Raw genomic sequence first — 22,121 nt, 5'->3', positions numbered from 1 at the left:
AAACATGGGAGCAGACACTCCCACTCACCCCTCTTTGTGTGCTGCAGGAGACAGAGGAAAAGTATTCATGCCAGCCTCCAGTCAAATACTCCTCCGGACAACAGAGCCACACTGAAAGACTTCATGTAAATCTCCTTGTTGTCATTTGAATGAAACGAAAAAGAGGGAATAAAAGACAGCTCTGACTGACAGACTGAAGGAGGCGGAGAGGAAGCACGAGGATAGGAAGCACATTTGTTGAAGGGAAACAGAAGAGGAGTGAAGGCAGTGTGAGGGCAGAACATGAGATAAAAAAAAAACAGTGGCTGGAGAGGGTTAGAGGAGAGGAAAAGATGAGAAAAGATGGGATGATGGGAAAAAAGAGAGAGGGAGAAGAGATGAGAGGGGAGGAGAGGAGTATGTGGGCCTGAGAAAAGCTCCCAGATGTTTCTCAATGCAGCTAATCTGCATCCTAATAAGTGAGCAGGAAGCTAATCAACTCGTACAGTTCTGCCTGTCAGTCTCTCTCTTCATCTCCTACACACACACACACACACACACACACACACACACACACACACACACACACACACACACACACACACACACACACACACACACACACACACACACACACACACACACACACACACACACACACACACACACACACACACCATGAGATGCTTGTGCAGAGATACCCCCACCACCTCCCTCCTCCTCATCACCCACCATTTTATCCCTCTTTCTAATTTTGGAGTTTATGATTTCTCCCATCTCCTCCCTCCTCAGAAGTAATCATCCATCCATCTGTCGGCCCAGCAACCACTTTGTGCATCGTTGTTTCTTACAGCTTAGAGTGGAATACCACTTTTTAATAATCATGCACAGCCTTTCAATCCTCCGAGAAAATCTGAAATAATACATGTAGAACTTTCTTTGAATAAATCCAAAATGAAGTAATTAATTTCCAAGGGTGGTCCTTATTGTGCTGAACCAACGTCAGCGAAAAGAAGAGGAGGTGCACCTTCAGTCTGTTCGAAGGCCATGTCTGGCTCATGTATTTGCAACAATCTGATCCGATATGTGGTGAAAAGGGACGGACCCTGAATAGCAATACGTTTTCCTCTGCACTCCATCGTTCACTTTCTCCGTCTCACCTGAGAAGACCGCATTTTAATGCTGTGACGATTATGACGCACTGCAGGATCAGTCTTGGAAGGCTTCTCTTTAATATACGGTGGCTTGGATTGTACCTCATTTGTAATGTATCTTTGGACGCAAGCGTCTTGAAGGAGGAATACTATCGTGAATGTAAACGAGTCCACTGAGACAGGCTTGGGTATTAAGACCTTGGACCAGTAAAAATACAGCAGGACTTTATCTGAAGAGATTTGACCCAGCCAGGCTCAGGTTATGAGTCACATCTTGGATACTGGGAACTTAGTAAACCTGTGTAGACCTCAACTTAACTCCTAGCTCTGTTTTCTTATGTTGTTCATGTTTACCATGATCAGTCTGATAGTGTTAAACAGTAGTATGACACTTTAAGAAGTAGGGATGCAGATGTACATGTGAAAGTCCAGTTCAAAATGTATCTTGATTTTATGGTAACACATCAGTACATTTTCCATTCAACAAGGAAAACAAAGAAATTCTAAATTTCTTGTAATTAATTTGTACAACAAACAGTGTCTCATGCTCCAGACTTTGGCTGTAAATATTGAAGGAATAGTATAATAGACATTTTGGAAAATACACAGATACACTTTCTAAGAGTTTCATGACATCAGTACCACTCCCAAAACCGCGGTCGGTTTGTCTGCATGTTTTGGTTTGGGTACAAACTTCTACTATTTATCCTCCCACGATACAATTAAAAGCCTCATTACCTCATTACAAAATAAACGAGAGAAAATAGTGAGGAAGGGAAAGGGAAACTGAAACAGCTTCACTTGGTCTGTAATTTATTGGGTGCTTGCTAAATATTTTCATAATAATATAATTATACAATGCAAAGCTAAAACTAAAAGCCTCACTACATCCTTAGACAAATAAGCGAGAAACATATAGTGGGGAAGAGAGAGGGTCAGAACAAGTGGGAGAGAGAGGAAGAGGAAAATGGCGGAAGAAAAAAGGGTAAGCGTCAAATTAAAGGTCAAAAACAAAAACATATCACCTGATCTGGATTTTTGTTGTGGTTACTCAATTAAAGACAGATACAGATAAAACTCTTTAAAGCAATGTGTCAGTATTTCTTAATTTTCAATACAAATGTAATAGAAATGTAAGTAAAAGTTAGTTACAAGCAAACTTATGTCGATAACACTAGCATCAGCACAGAAAACACACACACATACACACACACAACTACACACTTAATAACCACTGACCAACCACTCTAAGTTGAACTTTCTTTGAAGGGGTGTAAAAAAAAAAGAAAGACATATAGGTCTGACATGCTTTTTTCTTTAGCTTTCAAGTTGTTTTTTTTTGCACAATATGACATCCTATCTGTCAAGTCTTCCACTGGTCTGCAGCTACACTACAAAAAACATCTCACCTGGTCCTAAATTATATATGCTCCTTTGGCAACAGAGGTTAGAGTGTTGATGTAATGCGCTAGTGAGAGAACTATTGCGTATGGGGCGCATGAGAAGACATGATGTCAGACCTGTGCAGGTTCAGGTCATCTCAGTGTGAAAAACCCAGCGAGAGTCCAAGCCTCTGGCAGGCAGGAAAGGCAAGGCCGCTGTCTGAGGCCAAACTGTGATGGATTTATCCCGGGAAGTCTGTGTGCATCATGGGATCTTACCTTTCACTCACAAAACTGTACACACACACACACATACACACACACCGAGCCAGACACAAAGTCAATCCTTCAGCGGGTGTTGTTCAATAATGCTCTGGGGAGGGTTGAGGGATGTCGTCTTGAGAAAATAGGATTCCATCTTAAAGAACGGAGGACTGGATCAGGCTGTCTCGCAAAGACACATCACCGGTTGACATAATGTGTCAAGTCTGAGTATGAAGTTCACACACTCAGTCTCACTTATTACAGCGTAACGCTATCAGCTACGCTATCAGAGACGTCTGAGAAGAACGGTAAATAAACAATTTACCCTCGGGGGGTTTCAAGGGAGGTGTGGGGCTATTAAGCTGCATTTAAGCTAACGTTCACGAGGGAGACGAGTGAAATGTCGACAGGGTGTAACGCTTGACAGATACATTTTTATTTTGGTTTGCCTGTAGTCGGCATATGTAATAAGCGAAGTTGAATAAAGAGAAGTAGTAGGGGAGCTGACAGTGTTTGCATCGATGGGGGAAAAAAAGCAGGCATTCGGGTGGTGGGTGTTTCTATGTGTGTTTTGTTTGATGTGCCGCAGCGAGACAAGACATGGATAACGAAAAATGAACAGCGGTGGCACAAAAGCAATTCATGGTACAGTGGGTGGTAGGACATGTCAAGGTCACTAACATACACAGAGGCACTTACTTTTACAATTTTTTGAAATGCACGTAGAAAAGTGTTATATTTTTGGCTTTTTCTCAAACTTAGTCAGCATTAATTTCCAATTTAGAGCACAGAGCTTGTTTCTGTTGAGTTCTCTACTTCTTACAGGCAGAGTACACCATCAAGTGCCTCCTCTAATATAAATGGAGTCAGCAGCCGACTTCTTTCCTGCAACACATGCTGAGATTAATGCCATTTCCCCGCTTCCCCTAACATCATTTTCACTGGGGAGCAAGAGACAAAAACGTTTAAAAGGCTGAACTTCAGGAGAATGAACATGTTCATCAACATGCTACATCCATCAGTCTATCACTACAATATGACTGATGCTGGGTTTTCATTTAGAGACCACAGAGAAACGACAGAAGCTGTTTTCAGTTGGCGAACAACAAAACTGCGTATCACAATGAACATCTGGTAGGGAGTGGTACAGACAGCCGGACTGATGTTAATGACAACAGCTGTAGTTTTTGAAGTCTTCTTTCATTTGTTACCACACAACCCCCGTCTACGACTGGGCAGCTAGGGCCACAGGAGTTACTTCACAGAGAACCTCTACCTATCATTTGGCCCCTTCTTGCGCTCTGTGATCACCGGTACTGTTTGTATTGCAGTCAAAATCACAAAATAGCTGCTCTCATTTACATATTTTTAGGTTTCTGTTCTCAAACAGAGTGAATATGAAACAGTGATTGAATTGTGGATTATGAATACTCCTTTTAATGGGATAAGCTTTGATCGATTTGATATGCTTCAAAGTTTAAGTGGAAGATTCAGATGAGTAGTCACAGTCCACCAGCTGTCAGTCATTTACACTAACAAGCTAGCTCATTACTACTTATAAACTAGCTCAGCAAGATCCTTTATCTAGAGACAGACTCACCACTCTGTTGATGGTTTTGAAAATATAAATGACACTATTCACTCTCTCTTTTCTAACATCATGATACAGAGTGGTTCACTTTTAGATTCCACAGTCAAATCATATAGAGAGCATATTACCCAGAGAACAGCCAAGAACTACATTTTGTAATTTGGTCCACTTCATGAATAACAATTAATTAAAGTTAAAAGCAGTGATGATCTGGCCATCACACCCTCATGCAGTTTGGTTGCGCCACAGTGTAAGTGCTGTTACTAGGGATAAACATGATGCAACAATGTATTTACCAGAGGACAACCGACACGGATTTTCATGAATATTGGACGATGCACATAGGAGATAACTATCACTTCCTGTGTCCACTATGCGGCGCTAGAGAGTAATCACTAATTATATATCATGTTGCTGTATATCACGCGTAGACCACACTATGTACATTTCATGTAAATCAGATGATGTTTGTCACATATGGCTGACTTCCAAATTTTATGAACATCACGCAACTCTTTCAAATCAAAAATGTTCAGTTTAAAAATGCATTCATACCCAATATGGATACATGACAGTGAAATACAAACATTTGTTGACTGGCCATAACAGACTTCTACTGGGAACATGGAAACCAGTGGCTCCTGCACCTGCAATCTAAAATTACGTCAGTCTAGCTTTTAAAATAATTCTACCTCAAATGCTTAGATGCAAGTCAGGACACAGGACAACAGGGACATCATTTAGCTTTACTCCCTTTAGGAGACCATATTGTCTAGTTCAGTGGTTCCAATTCATCTAATGCAAACTTGCCTGATCTTCTCATTAAACCACACCTGCTCCCCGTGACACTCTGCAAACTCTGCCAAATTCCTGAAAAGCACTAATGCCACTTGGCTACTTCATGAACACTGCTTGAATCAATACAGTCTGATATGGCAGATATCAATTTCAGCAGCTCAGAGTGATGCAAACAGTCCTCATCTTACTCCCACCATTGAAAGCATTTAGCATCATCAATCAAAGTTTGGCAAGGCTCTGCTCCCTCCCACTTCAAGGCAGGACTACAGTGTGTCATTCAACTGGCTGAGACAGTAGTCTGCTGCTTGCTGCCAGACATCAAAGACCTGCATTAGACCGCAAATCAAGGTATCTCGCTGTTTGACATCATACCCTGTGTGATGCATCGGTTCTGGTTCAAATGTATCAGTCCTGAATCCTGCACCATGCTGTTACTATACAGTAGGCACTAACATACACAGAATCAGACACACAATAGTATATGCTGTACACCTATCCTCTTTGTCAGTTTGACAATTTAAAGTTTGTTAAATATTAATGTATATAATTCTCTATACTGGTATTATGAACTGATTCAGCTCAATCTACTATATCCCATTTTGTGACTGAGGAGCATCTCCTACTTTGTATTTTACAGAGTGAATGCCTGGAATGTTTTTTTCATGAATGAAGAGCATAAATCCCTCACTATGCATCCCAGGCAACATGTATTAGACGGCACTAATCTGTGTGTGTATATGTAATACTTGGCAAAGAAAAATAGATTCGGATACTATAAATGTGTAGGTACATGGGTGATCTGTGTGTACATGTGCATAGTGATGATTTATGTCTGTGTATGAGTATGTGGGCAGAGGAGCAAGTCTAGCCCCTCCCCTCCCCGCAGACAAAACAACTGTTCGCCAACTGTGCTGGAACAGAAAGGGATGAACAACGCTCCTTTTCCTTCTAATGAGCAGAGCAGAGTGACAGATTAAACTGTGCAAAGGCCCACCCTAGAGTGGAACTATTTTTGCTTTCCTCAAATGTCACCAGGTACTAACGCTGTACCAACATTTTGACTTCAAAAGAACCCGTCTCGATATTTACTCAAATGCTTTTACGAATAGAAAAGAAATAAAAATCTATTAAACTGCGAAACAAAAGCGGCGAGCCAAAAATATTGAAACTATTTCTGAGCCTCTAGAACAGATATTGAAGCTATAGATGTTTCTAGTCATACATCATTTATGAATCCTTCATTTAAAAAGTGTGCCTAAAATACAGCATAGACAATGCGCCATTGATATTTATCTACTGCGCCACAGAATTAGTGAACAATTAGTCATTGTTGCATAAACAGGCATGAATATAGAATATAAGGGTTTAAATCTATTCCTCAGGAATTTCGATACCTATTTTAAGTTAAAAGTGGAAAAAGACGGAGGGGGAATACATGCAATAAAGAGACATGAGGGCCGCCATATAGAAAGTTGAAGTAGGAATACAATGATTGTTTTATTTTCCCTAGGATTGTTTTTTTAACTATGATAATGATAATAATGCTGTTGATTTTATTTTTTCATTACTATAATGAACATTTTGTATGAAATCTGTTGGAAATCTGTTGTGGAATATCAGGAACCACACAAAATCCACCAAAACAAACAATAAACTAACAGTTAAGATTGATAGTAAACAGAAATATGGGACACAGTGTCTCCCTCTTAAATTGTATTGGAGGTACAATATGTGAAATTTCATTGTGTCCTTTCCAACAAAGAAAACATGATCACTTTCACGTTGTAGCCAATTACACTGCTTCAACTTGTCATGGATGTGGCATCGCCAACGGCACCGACTATCCTGGGAGCGATGTGTCTTCAAGTGCTGCTTTTATATCTTTGTTAAAAGTAATTTACACACTTATTGGAAAAGTCAGGAAAGAGGTCCGTGGCGGTATTAAAGATGACCTTTTGAGAGAGAAAGAGCATTTACGACAGCTGAATGTGCTGACAGTGACTACTTTAAATTAGACTGATACAGAACTAAAAGCTCAGACAAAATCCATTTTTTCACCAGTGACAGGCTAAAAATCGAAATAATATGACAGATAATAGTCATAGCCATCTGCTTTCCATATCTGGGAAAAGAGCTTCTCATGTTCACTTATTTTAATTGGTCTAGGAGGAGCTGTTAAGGTAAAAAAAAAAACAAAGAAAAAATTTTCAATTGTATTTTCCTGTTTGTAATATACAGAGAAGAAGAAGACAAAGAGAGGCAAAAATAAAGCAAGATGACTGGGTTGAGGAAGATGTAGTGTCTTCCCATGGTGCTCCTCTCTTCTCCTCCTCCCTGTGGTCTGAGCATGCAGAGAGGAGGGAGAGACAGAGCACGCCGGGCAAATCGGGGACTTACCCATCACTTTAACGAAGTAGGCATCGGCTTCAAAATTGTTCTTCAAAGCATGGATGATCAAGTCTTTTTTGCCCTCTGCCTGGCTTAGAACCAGCATGTCTAATATACCCTGCAAATGAAGACAGGCATATAGATAAGGGACAATGAGAGCATGGTGTGTGTGTGTGTGTGTGTGTGTGTGTGTGTGTGTGTGTGTGTGTGTGTGTGTCTTCTGATGTACATTTCTATCCCTCTAAAACGCTGGGTGACTGATCCAGCACTATCTTATCATCTCTTTTCTTTCCTCTTTCTCTCCTCACTACATCTCTCTCTCTCTCTCTCCCTTTTATAAATTCTCTCTCAGGGGTGAGTGAGAGAGCCAGAGACAGACAGGCCACATTAGCACTAATAATTAATTCTGATAAGCACAACCACATACAGTACATTGCGGTGCAGCTACTGTACTATAGGCAGTCATTCAATATGGGTGTGAGTCAGAGTGTGTCTGGGGGCCTATGAATCACAAAAAAAGAAGGATTTAGAAAGTATATATATGTATACTGAATGTATGTGAACAAGTGTGTGTGTGTGTAACTCTACTAGTATGTGTGTCTTCTTATATTTCACAAGTTGCTTTGTGTGTACAGGTAGAAATAACTGAAGAACATAACAATAGTGAATTCTATAATAATAGCATGTATGTTAGATGTGCAAAGAAAATATACAACAGCACCATGTTTAGTAAATGCAACAGCTGGTTAAAAAGTAGGCTTCAACATAAGCTTAATGTGCTTTTAACTGCAATCCTGATAACATACAAGCAATAAACTACTTGCAGCATTGTTCTGTCCTCAGTATAAATGTGGAGTATTGCTTTTGAGAAGGAAAGGAAAAACCATAAACTCTAATCATTTTGTTGAAGCCGATGTAGAAAAAAAGCTTTAGCAATCCAATTGTCTGCATTAGAAAGGAATCAAATGTTCTCATGTGCTCTGAGGTTTATTCATTTTTTCTTCCCCATCTGGTGTCAACGTCTTTAATATTGTAGAAATGTTGACAAAGTGATGTCATTTTCGCTGCATGTTTAATGTTCATATTTCCTGCTACTATCACGGCTTATGACAGAGGTAAGACGAGGCAGATGGTGTAAGAGGAGGAGAAAAGTGGGTGATGGAGGTAATGTGACTGAAATGAACAAAAGACAAAACTCAACATAAACTACTCACATCCTCATAGATGTCAAAGAACGTTGCCATGACGGCATTTGGGATGGCGCCCAAATCTGACTGGTCCCAGTGGATGTGGAACATTCTCCCTATGCTCTGACATTTGGGGTCGTTGCAGGGTACGTTCTCCAACAGGAAGGCCTGCTGACCGCTGGGAGACAAGAGGAGAGAGAGAGAAAGAAAATACATGTTATTAACTGTGATGGTGTCAATGAAGCACCATTAAAGCCATCAGCTGATCAGTCCAGCTGGCTCTCAGCTGATCAGACCAGCTTTCTGTTACAATTAGCAATTACGTTCAAATATATGCATGCACTGTGTATATAGTCTATGTAGGTCTGTAGCGTCTGCAAAAGTATTTCATTGTATTTTCATTACACATGACAGAAAAAGATGAACTTGAATAAGCCAGCGACCTTTGTTTCAGAATCTGTGGATCACATTTCACTGCAAACAGCTCTGAGCTGGGAAATGAACAATTGTCCTTCACCCAATGAAACAGAAGTAAGGTGATTTTCTCTTAAAGCTACATTTGTCAAACCATAATAACAGAGGCTCATCACCCCTTTACAACTAGGAATTATCAGTATCAGAATAAATGACATTCTTCAATCAGGGTTTCGTATAATACAGTACAGTACAGTACAGTAGTCAACAATTTATAGATAAAATAGTGACTCTCTTTGTCTCTAGCTTGACAGGAAGTTGGTTGCTGTCGTCAATGTCTCCGAGAATGAGAGCTGCCTTAGGCGGGAGCCCCGAGCACTTGTAATAGTACATGATCCATGGGCTCAGGTCTCTTGCAGCGCTGCACATATGTCTACTTCTAATGAGGAATAAATGACCTTGCTGCACAGATACAGCAAATCAAAAAAAGCACAACAAAATATACAAAAAATATGTTGCACTTTGTCAACAAACAAGTGAAATCATTCTTCATGTTTGATCATTTGTTTCATTAGGTACATACTGTAGCAAGCTTTGCATTGAACTGTGCTGCTATGACTCCACACAGTATTTGGCTTCTTTTTGTAAAGCTGGACAAGTGGCGAGTCATCTAAAATAAAACTCAATCTAACTTCTTCTCCACCTCTCTGTATATACATTGTGCGCTCAGTCTTTATCACCATTTCACTTGGATACTCTAAGGAGATTGAATCCTCCCCTTCCTCTATCTATGTGTCTTTCTGTCTTTGGAGATGGCTCTCTGTACCTGTTCTTAGATCTCTGTGGGAGTGGCGACCTGAAAAAAGAAGGAGCCGGTTTAAAAATAGAAAAATTGTGAAAGCCCTCCCTTTCCCTGGTTTTTAGATGACTTTTTTTTCTCCACCCACACACTCTATTCCATCTATTCCAGGTGTCTTGGGAATGAAGGTGAAGGCAGTCCACTAGCTAAAGGCCTGCTGGGACGTCTGTCATTTAGGATGCTTTAAAAATGTGAAAGACTGTATTAGGTAGTGTTGGAAAAACAGGAAAATGGGCCTCATGGTGTCAGAGAAGGGACACGGCATAAAAAGAAGGCAGAAAGGAAAATACTGCATGTGCGCTTGGATAAATTGTTATGTACTGCTTAACATTAATATCAGGCTGTCAGTCTAAGCAAAACAGTGTTGACTTTGATACGGCTAAAAGGACATTTTTAATGGAATTTAAATTCATACGATGGATGATACACAGAGAGATAGACACAGAGAAACAGATAAATGTGGCTTGCGAGTCTTTACATGTCCCTATCACACGACATGACGGCACACGCTAATCTTGTTATTGTATCTTCCACGAAAAGAGATGGAGACAAAAATGGAAAAATTCACCATGCAAACAGTAAACCGTGATGGAGATGCTGATGATGGCGAGTCTCACACAGTGTGACGTACTCTGCAAAGCATGGACACTGTTTGCTATATATATATATATATATATATATATATATATATACTGTATGTGGCAAATATCAGTGTCATAAATGCTGATATTACACAACAGCTGGCTCCAAACAAGCAGTCCAAGTGGTACTTGAAATGTGCTTTGCGTAAGCCTCTCTAGCACTCTTAGCCTGGTGTTAGGAAAATGGACAGTAAGTGAAAAAGCAGTGATGGAGTGCCAGTTAACTAGCTTTGCTGTTATTATATTATTGTGGTTTTTTTCATAAAGTGTCTAACGGCTGCTTTGATTTCTGTTTGTCAAAAAAAAAAAAGAATTTTAGCAGTGCTGGATAATTTGATACAACACCAGTACTACATGTAGTAATAGACCTTATTGTTCTTTATTCTAGTCATCTTTATTCTCTTGTGTTACTTTGTTTTGATTGTTAGAGTTAAAAAAAAGAGTTCCTTACGTCATCCTATGCCCTTTTCAAACATTTAATGGTTATTATTTTTGTTGTTTATCTACAGTTTGCTATCATTTCAGTTCATCCAATCACCTGCCAAATCTTTGAAAGTGCCTGTCCTTTCCCAAACAGCTTCCATAGAAGACTTTTTAGACGGTTCTGTGTAACAAACTACCTGCCGTCAGGTTAATAGTGCATGACATTAGGAGAACATGTAGAAGGCGAAAGTTAACAAAACCTCTGAAATATTTTACACACAAGCTACTAATATAAAAAATACACTATGAACTGAAATGAAAACTGAAATGTAGGCTCAGACCAAATCCGGAAGTAAGATATCTTTCTGTATGGCCGACTGGCATACTTGCTCCCTGGTCTGGCCCTTAAGTTGTTGTATTACAGTATTAATAATTTAACCTTTTGGTTTTATCTGTAGGCACTATAATACATATTATCCATAAGTCCATAAGGTGAAATAAGTGTTACCCCCTGGGATCATCTGCCACGCCCTCTATTTCTAATTCAGTGCCTCTCTAACCTGCTGCCACTCCTCGACTCGCTGTCTCCCACTCTCTCCCTGTGTGCATGTGTATATATATATATTCTGATATATATGCATGTGTGTATGTGTGTGTGTGAGTCAAGGCCTGCAGGTGTGCTGGATTCAGAGCACAGCCACACCAGCTGCATTTCTTCTCTGTAATCAAGCCTCTACAAATACTCAGCCTTGCCACTTCCACTCTGTGAGATTGCAGGCTCTGCTACCAGTCAGTGTTGCTACGCTTCCAGCCGATTTATTACCAGATTTGCTATTCAGCATATAGTTCATGTTGCTCGTTGTACAGTGCTCATCCTGTTCTCCGTTTCCCTCGTAGTCCTACCTATTCTGACTCCGGTCCCTGTTTCCTGTGCCTCATCTGCTCAAGCCCTGCTGTCCTGCCCTCAGCCCTGCTGTTCTGCCCTGGAACCCTGCATTACTCAGTCTCTTTGGATCTCACTCTGGACCTGCTTCCTTTGCCCCTTACTGCTCCTGCCCCAGCCTCAGTCCCTGGCTCTCCACTCAAGCTTCCCCTAGTCTAGTAGTAGTAATTAATTTATTGGAACCAATTGATTATTGATATACTGTACCAGACTAACCCTATAGCTAATTTTCACCTGCAATCCCTTCAATAGGTCAATATTATAACATCTTACAAACAGTACAAAGCAGAAAATCACACAAAGCTACACATCCCTGTTCCCTTGTCTGTGTCTGCACCTTAGTTATTCTGTTCTGCATGACCATGTAACAATAATAGTCTTTCCTTGAATGATTTTTCCATCTTTTAGTAGAAGTGGAGGTGATTTTTAGCTGCATCCAACTGAGGGGAAGCAAATTATGGCAACATTTCAAATTGATCCGTTTTTCCCCCTGACACTTAGCTGGTATCAGCAGCTTGCTTTGCAGTATGTGGAATAATTGCACTCTGCAATGTTCTGTTCTTTTTTACAGGCAGCTAAGAGTTACATTATTCTCATTAAGTAGGTGAGGTTTGGATTCAGCCGCTAACAGGACAAGCATCTGTATTTAAAAACAACCGTAAAGCGAAGGAATTTAATTACTTTCTAAAGCGGACACATAATGCTTCAGGCACACAGATTAAAATAATGTCAGTTGAGATGACAATTTTCTCTTTAGACGTGCTGGTGTTTCAGAATCTCTGCATCTCTTTGAGGTGATGGGGTAGGATGGGGTTGGATTAACTGACTTTGTCTGTGATCACACATATACTAGCTGGAGCTTTAGTTAAAGGTCACTCTGTATAATACATCAATATTTGTCTGGGCTAGACTTTTCGTATCCGTATCATTAAGGCTTCAAGTTAACAGCACAGCAACCACAGAATATGAGCGGTTGTTACTATAGCAGCACCTGGTCAAGACACACTGTTAATGGTGGGCATTGAAATCTCAATTTCAAAGGGGTAGCATGTGTGTGAGTGTGTATGTCTAAAGAAAGAAATGTAACTGTTACAAAGTTTGGAGTCCAGAAAGTCATTTGATTGTTATTCACTGTTGTGTGAGTGTCCTTTCTGAGATCTTTGTACTTCAAAAGAACCTCTCTCCAGCGCTGCAGGGGCGGTGATGGTGGAGATGAACTCAAGGTCATGAGGTGGGTCGTACACACACACACACACACACACACACACACACACACACACACACACACACACACACACACACACACACACACACACACACACACACACACACACACACACACACACACACACAGTACAGTACAGTACAGTACAGTACAGTACATCTATTTCAATAGAGATATCAAAGCGTTGCATCCTTGGTAGTAATACTAGTACTATTACTACTGCAGCCAATAACCATAAACATTGAGACCTGCAGGTTTTGGATGCTGATGCACCAGTGTTATTTTTGTTAAAATAAATCCATATTTGTCAATCAGTAATATTGTGACATTCTGATTGTTACCTGACATTCATAACAATGTAGTGATCACTGGATATCTCATCATTAGATCAACTTATCAAAATTAATACATTAATCACCATGATAAAAAAACAATACAAACCAATAGGTCCAAAAAGTTGGAGAAAATGACTATAACTATCATCACTTTCATCTTGGGTCAAACACTAGTGTGTGTGTGTGTGTGTGTGTGTGTGTGTGTGTGTGTGTGTGTGTGTGTGTGTGTGTGTGTGTGAGAGAGAGTGGGTTAGTGCCTGGGGGTTTTGATTATTGTATGAACCTGGTGTCAGCACTGATGTGTATGTGTGTGTGTGCCTGTGGGGGAGTCTTCCATTGTTCCTGGCTCTACCTGCCTCCCCCTCTAATTGGCCTCTGGAGGGGCAGTTGGCTGGCAGGAGGCTGACCAGCTGATCACACCGATGACCCTTCTCTCCCTCCACCTCAACAGCTCCAAAAGGCCACTGTTACCTGCCCGACCTTTAACATTACCCAATCTATCCAAACGCTCATCCCTCTATCTTCTGCTCATCTCCCTCCAACTGAGGGACCGCACTAACCTGTCCACCTCCTCCTTTTCTCTTCTTTCTTATTCACTCTAGATCTCCATCTTTCCATCCATGTGCCCTTTTTTCCCACATTAGTGCCCTTTTGCTCACCAATCACAAAACCAAGGACACTGTTGAAAGGCCTTCTAGCCACATTTTCACTAAGCATGGTGTGGGTGCATTTGATAATGCTCTTTCAGTTTTGATGATGAAAGCAACACAGCTGCAGACTCCTCTCTGCTGCTTTTACAAAATGATCTCTCCCTCTCTTACCTCTCTATGCCTCTTGATGATGTCTTTCAAGTCAGTCAGACTTAAGGCTCTGACCACATGTGTACTGATATTTTTCTAAACAGACATTCCCCCAATAGCCGCAGCTAATCAGCTATCAGTTATGATTACTTTTCTTAAAGTTCCTATTTAATGCTTTACTATGTGAGGTGATGATAGTTATTGTCAGTAATGTCAGTTGCAAATCACTGTCATCTGCTTTCATTCTGTCTGTTTAACTTTCCATCTTGAGAAGCTTTCATGTCCTCCCTTGTTATTTTCCTTCACCTTTGTGGTTAAGTATGCAGCGCATACCGGCAGTTTTCAGAAAATCAAACTTCACGCAGAGAAATACAATTTTAAAAGCAAATAATAAGGAGAGAAAGCAGCTTCTTTGGGTTAAACTGAGCTCACAGAAAGAAGGACAGAAACCTATTTGTTGAGAAACGTGAAGTCAATATAGTAAGAAGAAATGGGATGAGCTGTATATTACATGATGTATTCAGTGCCATCATACAATGTTTGGCAGTTCTAGCATGTTAGTGTTTAGTGGGTATAATGTTAGCCATTTTAATTAAGCACATGTTTGTATACTTGTATTTGCCGATTAGCACTAAAGACAAAGTGCCTACCTTGGGGCTAATGGGAATTACTGTTGTTTTGAAAGTATTTGGTCATGAACCAAATAATTGGGTAAACAGAAATGTTGGCCTATGAGGGTACCTAATGAAAGGATCAGTGTTTTTACATATTATGCTTTGGGGATCATGAATGTCAGTGTAAACTTTAATGGCAAATCCATCCAATAGTCCAATAGTTAAGATATCTCAATAGAAAAACAAAAATGTCAAACTCATTACGGCTTTAGAGGACAAGTAAGGGGATCCCCAAAGTCATTAGGATTCATACTATTAGAAAAATGATTATCTGTACGCAATTTCATGGCAATCCATCCTACGTTTGTCTATATATTCCCTATATCCCTAAAGTCATTGCAATACACTGTCAGGAAACCATGAATGTTGTATATCTCAACATCTACTCAATGGGTGGCACACCCATTGAGTAGATGTTGAGATATACAGTGTCTCAATAAGAAAAAAAATTTGATTTGATGATGGTGCTAGAGAAAAATCCATTACAGTGTATGATCTAGTGGCCTTGAATATTTGTAACAGTCCTTGGCAATCGATAGTTTGACATATTAAACTATGAACCACTGAAATCAACTTTATTAGTGGCACTAGAGGGTTAGGGAATCATCAAAGCTAGTAGGATTCATCCTCTGGGGACAATGAAGGAATGTCTTTCAAGGCTATTCATCTAATAAAACAAGGCCTGGATTTAAAAGTGATTTCCAATTTTATTCAAAGTTCATTTGATGAGAAATACTACTCAGAAAATGTAGGATCAATTTCTCTCAGAGTTTGACCCATATAAAGAACTAAAAGTTAGCAACTTTAAGTTTGATTACTACAGTTAATTTTAAAATGTACAGACATTTTAGGGACTTTAACCCTACCCTGTTGCACACACACAGAGCTGTTGAGGTATTGAATTTTTCCATTGCTAACACACTCACTATAAACAGACTTTAAGACACTCACTAGACTAGCAACATTACATTCCATTCCATTCCATGTAGGAGTTGGTTTTACACTGCTACTTTTTCCATTCAAAAATAATATCTGATGTTGTCAACATCAAACTGTCCCTAAATATATAAGTTGTCCCCACTTTTCAGAGAAAAACCTCTCTCGGACCAGTACAGTAAACATTTTCGCATTTATTCCTGTCATCATCTATTCTTTATTCCTCTATAGTCTAAATGTCTATCTTTATTCCAGTGTTGTCATTAAGAGGCCAACTTTGCAGCAGCAATATTGGTCAGTATTTGGCAGCACATCATTCTTTACGTTGGGCCTGAGAGAATAACTATTGTCCCATCACATGAGCCACCAATTCAGCTGTGAAGCGTGATTAGCTTGACTCTGGGCCGGTGTGACATGATTGCGTTATCGCGGTAATGCAGTAATGTGGCAACTCTACATACACACTACAGTAAACTCCAGTTGAAGTGACTCAAACACAGATTAAACAAGTCAGCAATTGACAGATTGACAGTGAAAGAGAGAGATCAACAGGGAGAGAAAGAGACAGAGTCATTGGAGAAAGGTGAGTGAAGGAAAGTAGTGGGCAGGTCCACGTACATGAAGTGACAGCGAGACAGTGATATGTTGTCAAGGCCCCGAGGTACTGCGGTTTCTTATTCTGCTAGCCACTCTGGTGATGAACACAGGCGGTGACAAACGGTGACACACAATCAAAGTCAAAGTACATCCTTTGGTAGTGTCACTCCTTTGCATGGTCCGCCTGCCGTCACTCATTCTTTCATCGTCCCGGTTTCTCCCTGGCTGTTTCTCCGCCCTGTGTTACAAAGTTAACTTTCTTTTGTCTGTCCTGATTTTTCTTTTTGTTCAAAGACTCATGAAACAGCAATCCGCAAATGAGCTGGTTTCACACGATGTAAAACAAGACAGTGTTTCGAATATAATTGTGTAGGCCTGGTGGGCTGCCAGACCAACAAGAACCCCTGCCAGGCCAAAAAAAGAGATATTTTTCAATGCTATAAATAACACCAAATATCTATGTGTAGAGCAGGAATCCCACTACCTTTGGTGATCTCCTGACTTTTCCTGTTGTACCACAATGGGGCCGACTTTTATGGTTTTGCATGAAATGGCTTAATACTGGATTGACGTGAAATGTGGTACACTCATTCATATACCCCAATAAGTGGTGATCATCTGAATTTTCTTTAGCGTTATTATCAGGCCCAATATTCTGGTTTATGATCTAATACCTGCAAATCTAATTTTGGCATCTGATAACCCTTTAAACACATTAATCTGTGACTCAAACAGGACTTCCTAGATAGTATTTCATTGTTTCATATGTACCAATAAAACAACACACCCACACTAGAACTCTTTTTGATCTGAATGCTCACTTAGTCTTGTTTGATTCAACTTCCCACAGATGACCTATCAATAAGCTGTTGGTACTGTGTCTTTTTCCTTCCAATTTGCAGTTCATGTAGGTGATGCTCTGATCTGTTTGTTATCATTGCTCAAGCTAAATGCCTGAAGGATTTATTCTAAGAAAGGCCTATCAGACTGGCTGCTAAAAACAGTCAAAAAAGAACCGGATAAAAAACTGGATGTAGGCTTATTTACTATTGTGTTATATGAACCCATGACAGAAGGTAGCAAAACCAGAGATTTATTCATATGAACATGATGGAGATTATAATTTCAAAGAAACAGATGAGCTTTCTGTAAAATGAAGCACAGATACACACACCTCCGCAGATTTTGCAGTGAAAGCATTGCGGCGCTCCACACTAGAATACGGCATAATGATATTCGTTAAAACTAATCATCAAATGGCAAACACCCTCTTTTCATTATACTATTACTGAACGAATCCCTAGAAAGCCACTTAATTCTCTTTGTTTAGGAAGTCATCTGAGGCCAAAGCAGCCTTCCACCAACAAAGCTGCACTTTGGGAAGAAAAACACTGTGCAGGACTAACAAGGCAAATGTCTTTGCGTACTCCAGTTTCCACCCTGGTATTAGCAACAAAACCAAGATACAAACACAGCTCCAACATACAGAGAGGGATGGATTTTAAATGGCATTGCCTAGCAACAGCCTGCTAAGCTCTTGGCAGCTGCTTGGTCGGGGTGCATACTGATAGATGGAGACACACACGCACACACACACACACACACACACAGACGAACACACACGCATATACACTTGCAGCAACACCAAAACTTAATGTGACGGAACTTATCAAGGCATCAACTAGGTGAGGAGCAGTGAGCATTACATCATGTTTAACATTAATTGTTACTTTGCCACATGTGAGCTAGCAAAGCATGAGGTGTTGCTTGTCTTAAACTTCAACTCTGAGTTTCTTACATTTTACCTGAATTCAGCGTGAAATGAATGCAGAGTGCAGTGGATAAAAGGCAAAGACACAGATTAGACTGTCAGCAACTGTTATGCACAATGATTTTCTATGTTAAAGATCCCCTCCACACATTAGAACTTGTAAAAATACTCTGTTGGGAACAATAATTTGTGTCTGACATAGTTTTCCCACAAAAAACGATCACAGTTACCTTGTTAAAATCCTTAAAATGTCATCTATTCCTTTATACTTTCAGTAGATGAATGTGAAAACAGTCTTCGAGTGTCAAACTGCACATACATGATTTTGCACAGTGAAGGTCAAAACATCAAACTGAAAGAACAAGAAGGAAAACACATTTTTGAGTGGAAGGGGACAATCGCAATCTCTTGCTTGTGCGTACTGTACGCAACTATTGATATGTAACTGCTTGTGTCCTCATGCACACAGAAATTTCCAATACTTTCTAGCATTGTAGTTTGTATTGTGGACACATCAAACTAGGAATATATAAGACGTGTAGGTTTTAAACAGTGACCCTCAATTTTGTAGGCTGGTTGATGTGATACCTGCCTCTAAGAATTTCAACTATCTGTTGCTAACATGGAAGATGGTTTCTGTTAGGGACAAACAGCTCTGTATTGTTAGAATGTTTTTAAAGGTGGGTATGGGCCTGTAACGTAGCTCATCTAGTTAGTATGTGAAGCAAATGTTAGCTCAAGCTACTGGAGTGTAGAACTGTCAACAGTATGATTGGTCGCCAGTACCTAGCTGGTCAGATAAGATTTCCCACCAGTATGTCATTATTTCCGTAAGTTGACAGCTTTTAATAAAAATGACTTTTGAAGGTCACCATATTATTTTTGAAAGATATAGAGAATGTATAGAGTCACCCACTACTGTCCCTTTAAATGTGACTCAAATGTATGTATTTTAATAAAGAATCCAATATTGAAGTGTCATGGCCTCATGTTTTTTTTTTTACTTTTTTGTGTTTGTTCTCTTGGTTTCTAGTATTCTACCTCTGTTTGGTCCCGTTGATCATTTGGTTTTTACTTATTTATATATACTGTAGGTTGTGTAAGTGTTTTCTGGGTTTTGATTTCCAGTTTGCTTCTGTGTTCTTGCACTTCTCCCCAGCCCATTTACTCTCTCCACACCTGCCCTAAGTCTGCTTCGTTAGGCCGGCCTTGCCCTTTGCGTTTTTCCCCCTAGCCTTCACATCTGCCCTGCATCTTCCTCGTTAGGCCTGCCTTGCTCCTGGTGTCTTTTCCCAGCCAATCACTCCCAGTCTGCACTTGTATATTCCCTCATTAGTTCTGTCAGTATTTAAGTCTTGGTCTTCTGTTCAGCCTTTATTGGAAACCCTTTGTTTAGTTTGTTCCAGTTCTGCTCCATGTTTTCTGTATTCTGTTCTGTTCATTCTGTTTTGTTTTCCTTAATAATAAATACAGTTTCCTTCAGTCTCTGCATTTGGGTCCACCTGCTCCGGTGTGCGTTGTGAATAGGACTTTTTCTGTTTTGAAAAGGACAACCATGCAAGGCAACCAGCAACTGCTTTAGATATTTTGTCCTATCCACATCCGAACCAACCTAGCCTGGTAGTGTAGTTCTACACTGCCCTTGTCCTACTAATCTTGTCCTCTAACTGTGCATTTTGTGAGTGAGGCGATGTAGAGGCGTGACAGGCGGATCAGTGGGGGTGATACAGAAAGAGACGGTTTTCTGAACAGACCTTTGATCCTGCCATAAAAAAACATGTTTATAGCATGAAGTGAGACAGACAGTAGAGACAGAGACGAGTATAACAGACACTTGTAGTGATTTTACTGTGCAACATTCTTAAGGGGGAGTTAACGACATTATTCTGTTACTGCCAGCCACTCACTGACCTATAGCCTGAAGAATTCTACACAAAATGGTGCATATATGTTATATGTGTGTGTGTGTGTTGTACGTCTACGCCACATCTGCTTGACTCACACTCCAGCCACTCCTTTCCACACACGCTTGTGACATCTTAACGTGTACCTTAATGGACAATATCAGTTCCAATCACTAGTATCTGTAAGCATGAGGACTGTACAGCACATTGTGGCGTGGCTGTCATGTGACGGTGTGAGATACAACGGAAACCACTTAAGTTCAGCCATTTCCATCTGTGACCTCATTTCGTATTCCAGAAATAACTCCCTGTCACCACATCCCGCTACATGTAACGCGCACTCTCTTGCATACACAGACGCGCACGCCCCGCAACAGCCCAGCGGAGGGTAGAGTGTGACATTTAGACCTGTTTCTCCTGCGACAGGAGCTCTCATGAAGCTGGGGTGGACCATTTCAACATCAAACACTCACAGCCGGAAGCTCGATCTCCCCTAGGGCAGCGGATGAATAGAGAGTATGTGTGTGTGTGTGTGTGTGTGTGTGTGTGTTTCTTCCTGTCAATGTGAAGTCTACCTGAGTGAAGAGAGAAGCTGGGCTGCAGTGACAGACAATGCCATCTATAAAAACATTCTGGCAGACTAACTGAATGTGCGTACCACTATTGAGACTTTTTAAAACACTTTTGAGGGCTTATTCACACTATGCTGCCCTCTTTCTTTTCTTTCTTTTTTTGAGAAAAGGCACTGACAAGACCACATTTATTTTTGCCGATACGAAAATCGAGCAGCTTGACATGTGCTTTGTTTACCTAATGATTATTTGTAGTAGCTGCTCGCAGTACTTCATCAGTGCTACAGTCTTGAAAAGGTTTTTGCTCAAACCCCATAATTCATCCCAAGTGCTCCCACTCTGACTCACTATGGGGAGCAACAACTACTACAACTACTACAACTTCTGCTGCTGCTTCTGGGAAAGCTACATTATCACATCGGTTTTTAGGCGTCATTAATTAAGAATGGGCTGCTTATCTTATCTGTGATTGGCTACCTCATGAAAACAGTGCATGTAGTGTTACCTCGTCCAAAAATCGTACCTTTTTTATCAAACTAAACAAACAAAAAACTGGCAAGTGTCCTGGAAATATCGTCAAACTTATCCTAAACTGTGCATGGATATCAATTTCTGAGCTGGTTTCTGTTATTAAGGAGCAGCAGGTTGGAGAGGTGGTGTGTGAAATTACATCATCTGAGTCCTAATATTCCCTTATTGGTGCAGTAGGCAGCTGGCCTCATTAATTAAATTCTCGAGTGTTGTTCCCATACTTAATACTCTTTGCTTTGGGGGAAACAATGATGAAGAATTTGAGGAAAAACTTCACAGAATAGGCAGTATATGCTGGGAGAGCAACAGTAGTTAAAATTAGTTACATTGATTTAAAAAAAAAAAAAAACATTTTTTAACCTGTGAGCAGCAGAAACAAGTTGTAAACATTGTAATATTATCTTTTAAGTTAAATGATATGGTGTCCAGCAGTTATGGAGCTACCTTATCTTTCATTTGGAATTATGTCTCTCTCTATTTGGAAAAGTCCACAATATTCACTCACTCTTATTTTGATACTCCTGAAGGAAATATGAGGCTCTTAAGCTGCTACCTGCTCCACTGTGCTCACCAGCTAGTCTCTAAAACTGTGTCTGCTAGCCGTTTGGTGCTGAGCAGGTAGTGTAGTTTTTTGCCTGAAAAAAGCTCCCTACTGCAGCTGAACATAATGCCATAAGGCTGAATGGCTAAACAATGAGCTGTAGGCTCATCTCTATGCTACGCCTCTCACATCGTATATTCGCATTTGAAATA

The 22,121-nt window shown here is 40.2% G+C and overlaps 1 protein-coding gene across 1 annotated transcript in view; it reads right to left on the bottom strand.

The window, feature by feature from the left end:
- itfg1 (integrin alpha FG-GAP repeat containing 1) overlaps positions 1-22,121 on the bottom strand; it is a gene marked incomplete in the record, with an annotated part of 142,570 nt that overhangs the window by 50,935 nt on the left and 69,514 nt on the right. The window contains 2 exon segments of the mRNA XM_062419747.1: positions 7,566-7,674; positions 8,771-8,921. Of these exon segments, the coding sequence (XP_062275731.1) occupies positions 7,566-7,674; positions 8,771-8,921 (260 nt within the window).

The sequence above is a fragment of the Scomber scombrus genome, chromosome 1, assembly GCF_963691925.1.
Source record: "Scomber scombrus chromosome 1, fScoSco1.1, whole genome shotgun sequence".
NCBI classification, from domain to species: Eukaryota; Metazoa; Chordata; class Actinopteri; order Scombriformes; family Scombridae; genus Scomber; species Scomber scombrus.
The sequence above is the reverse complement of the archived record's forward strand: the minus strand, read 5'-3'. Positions and strand labels throughout refer to the sequence as shown.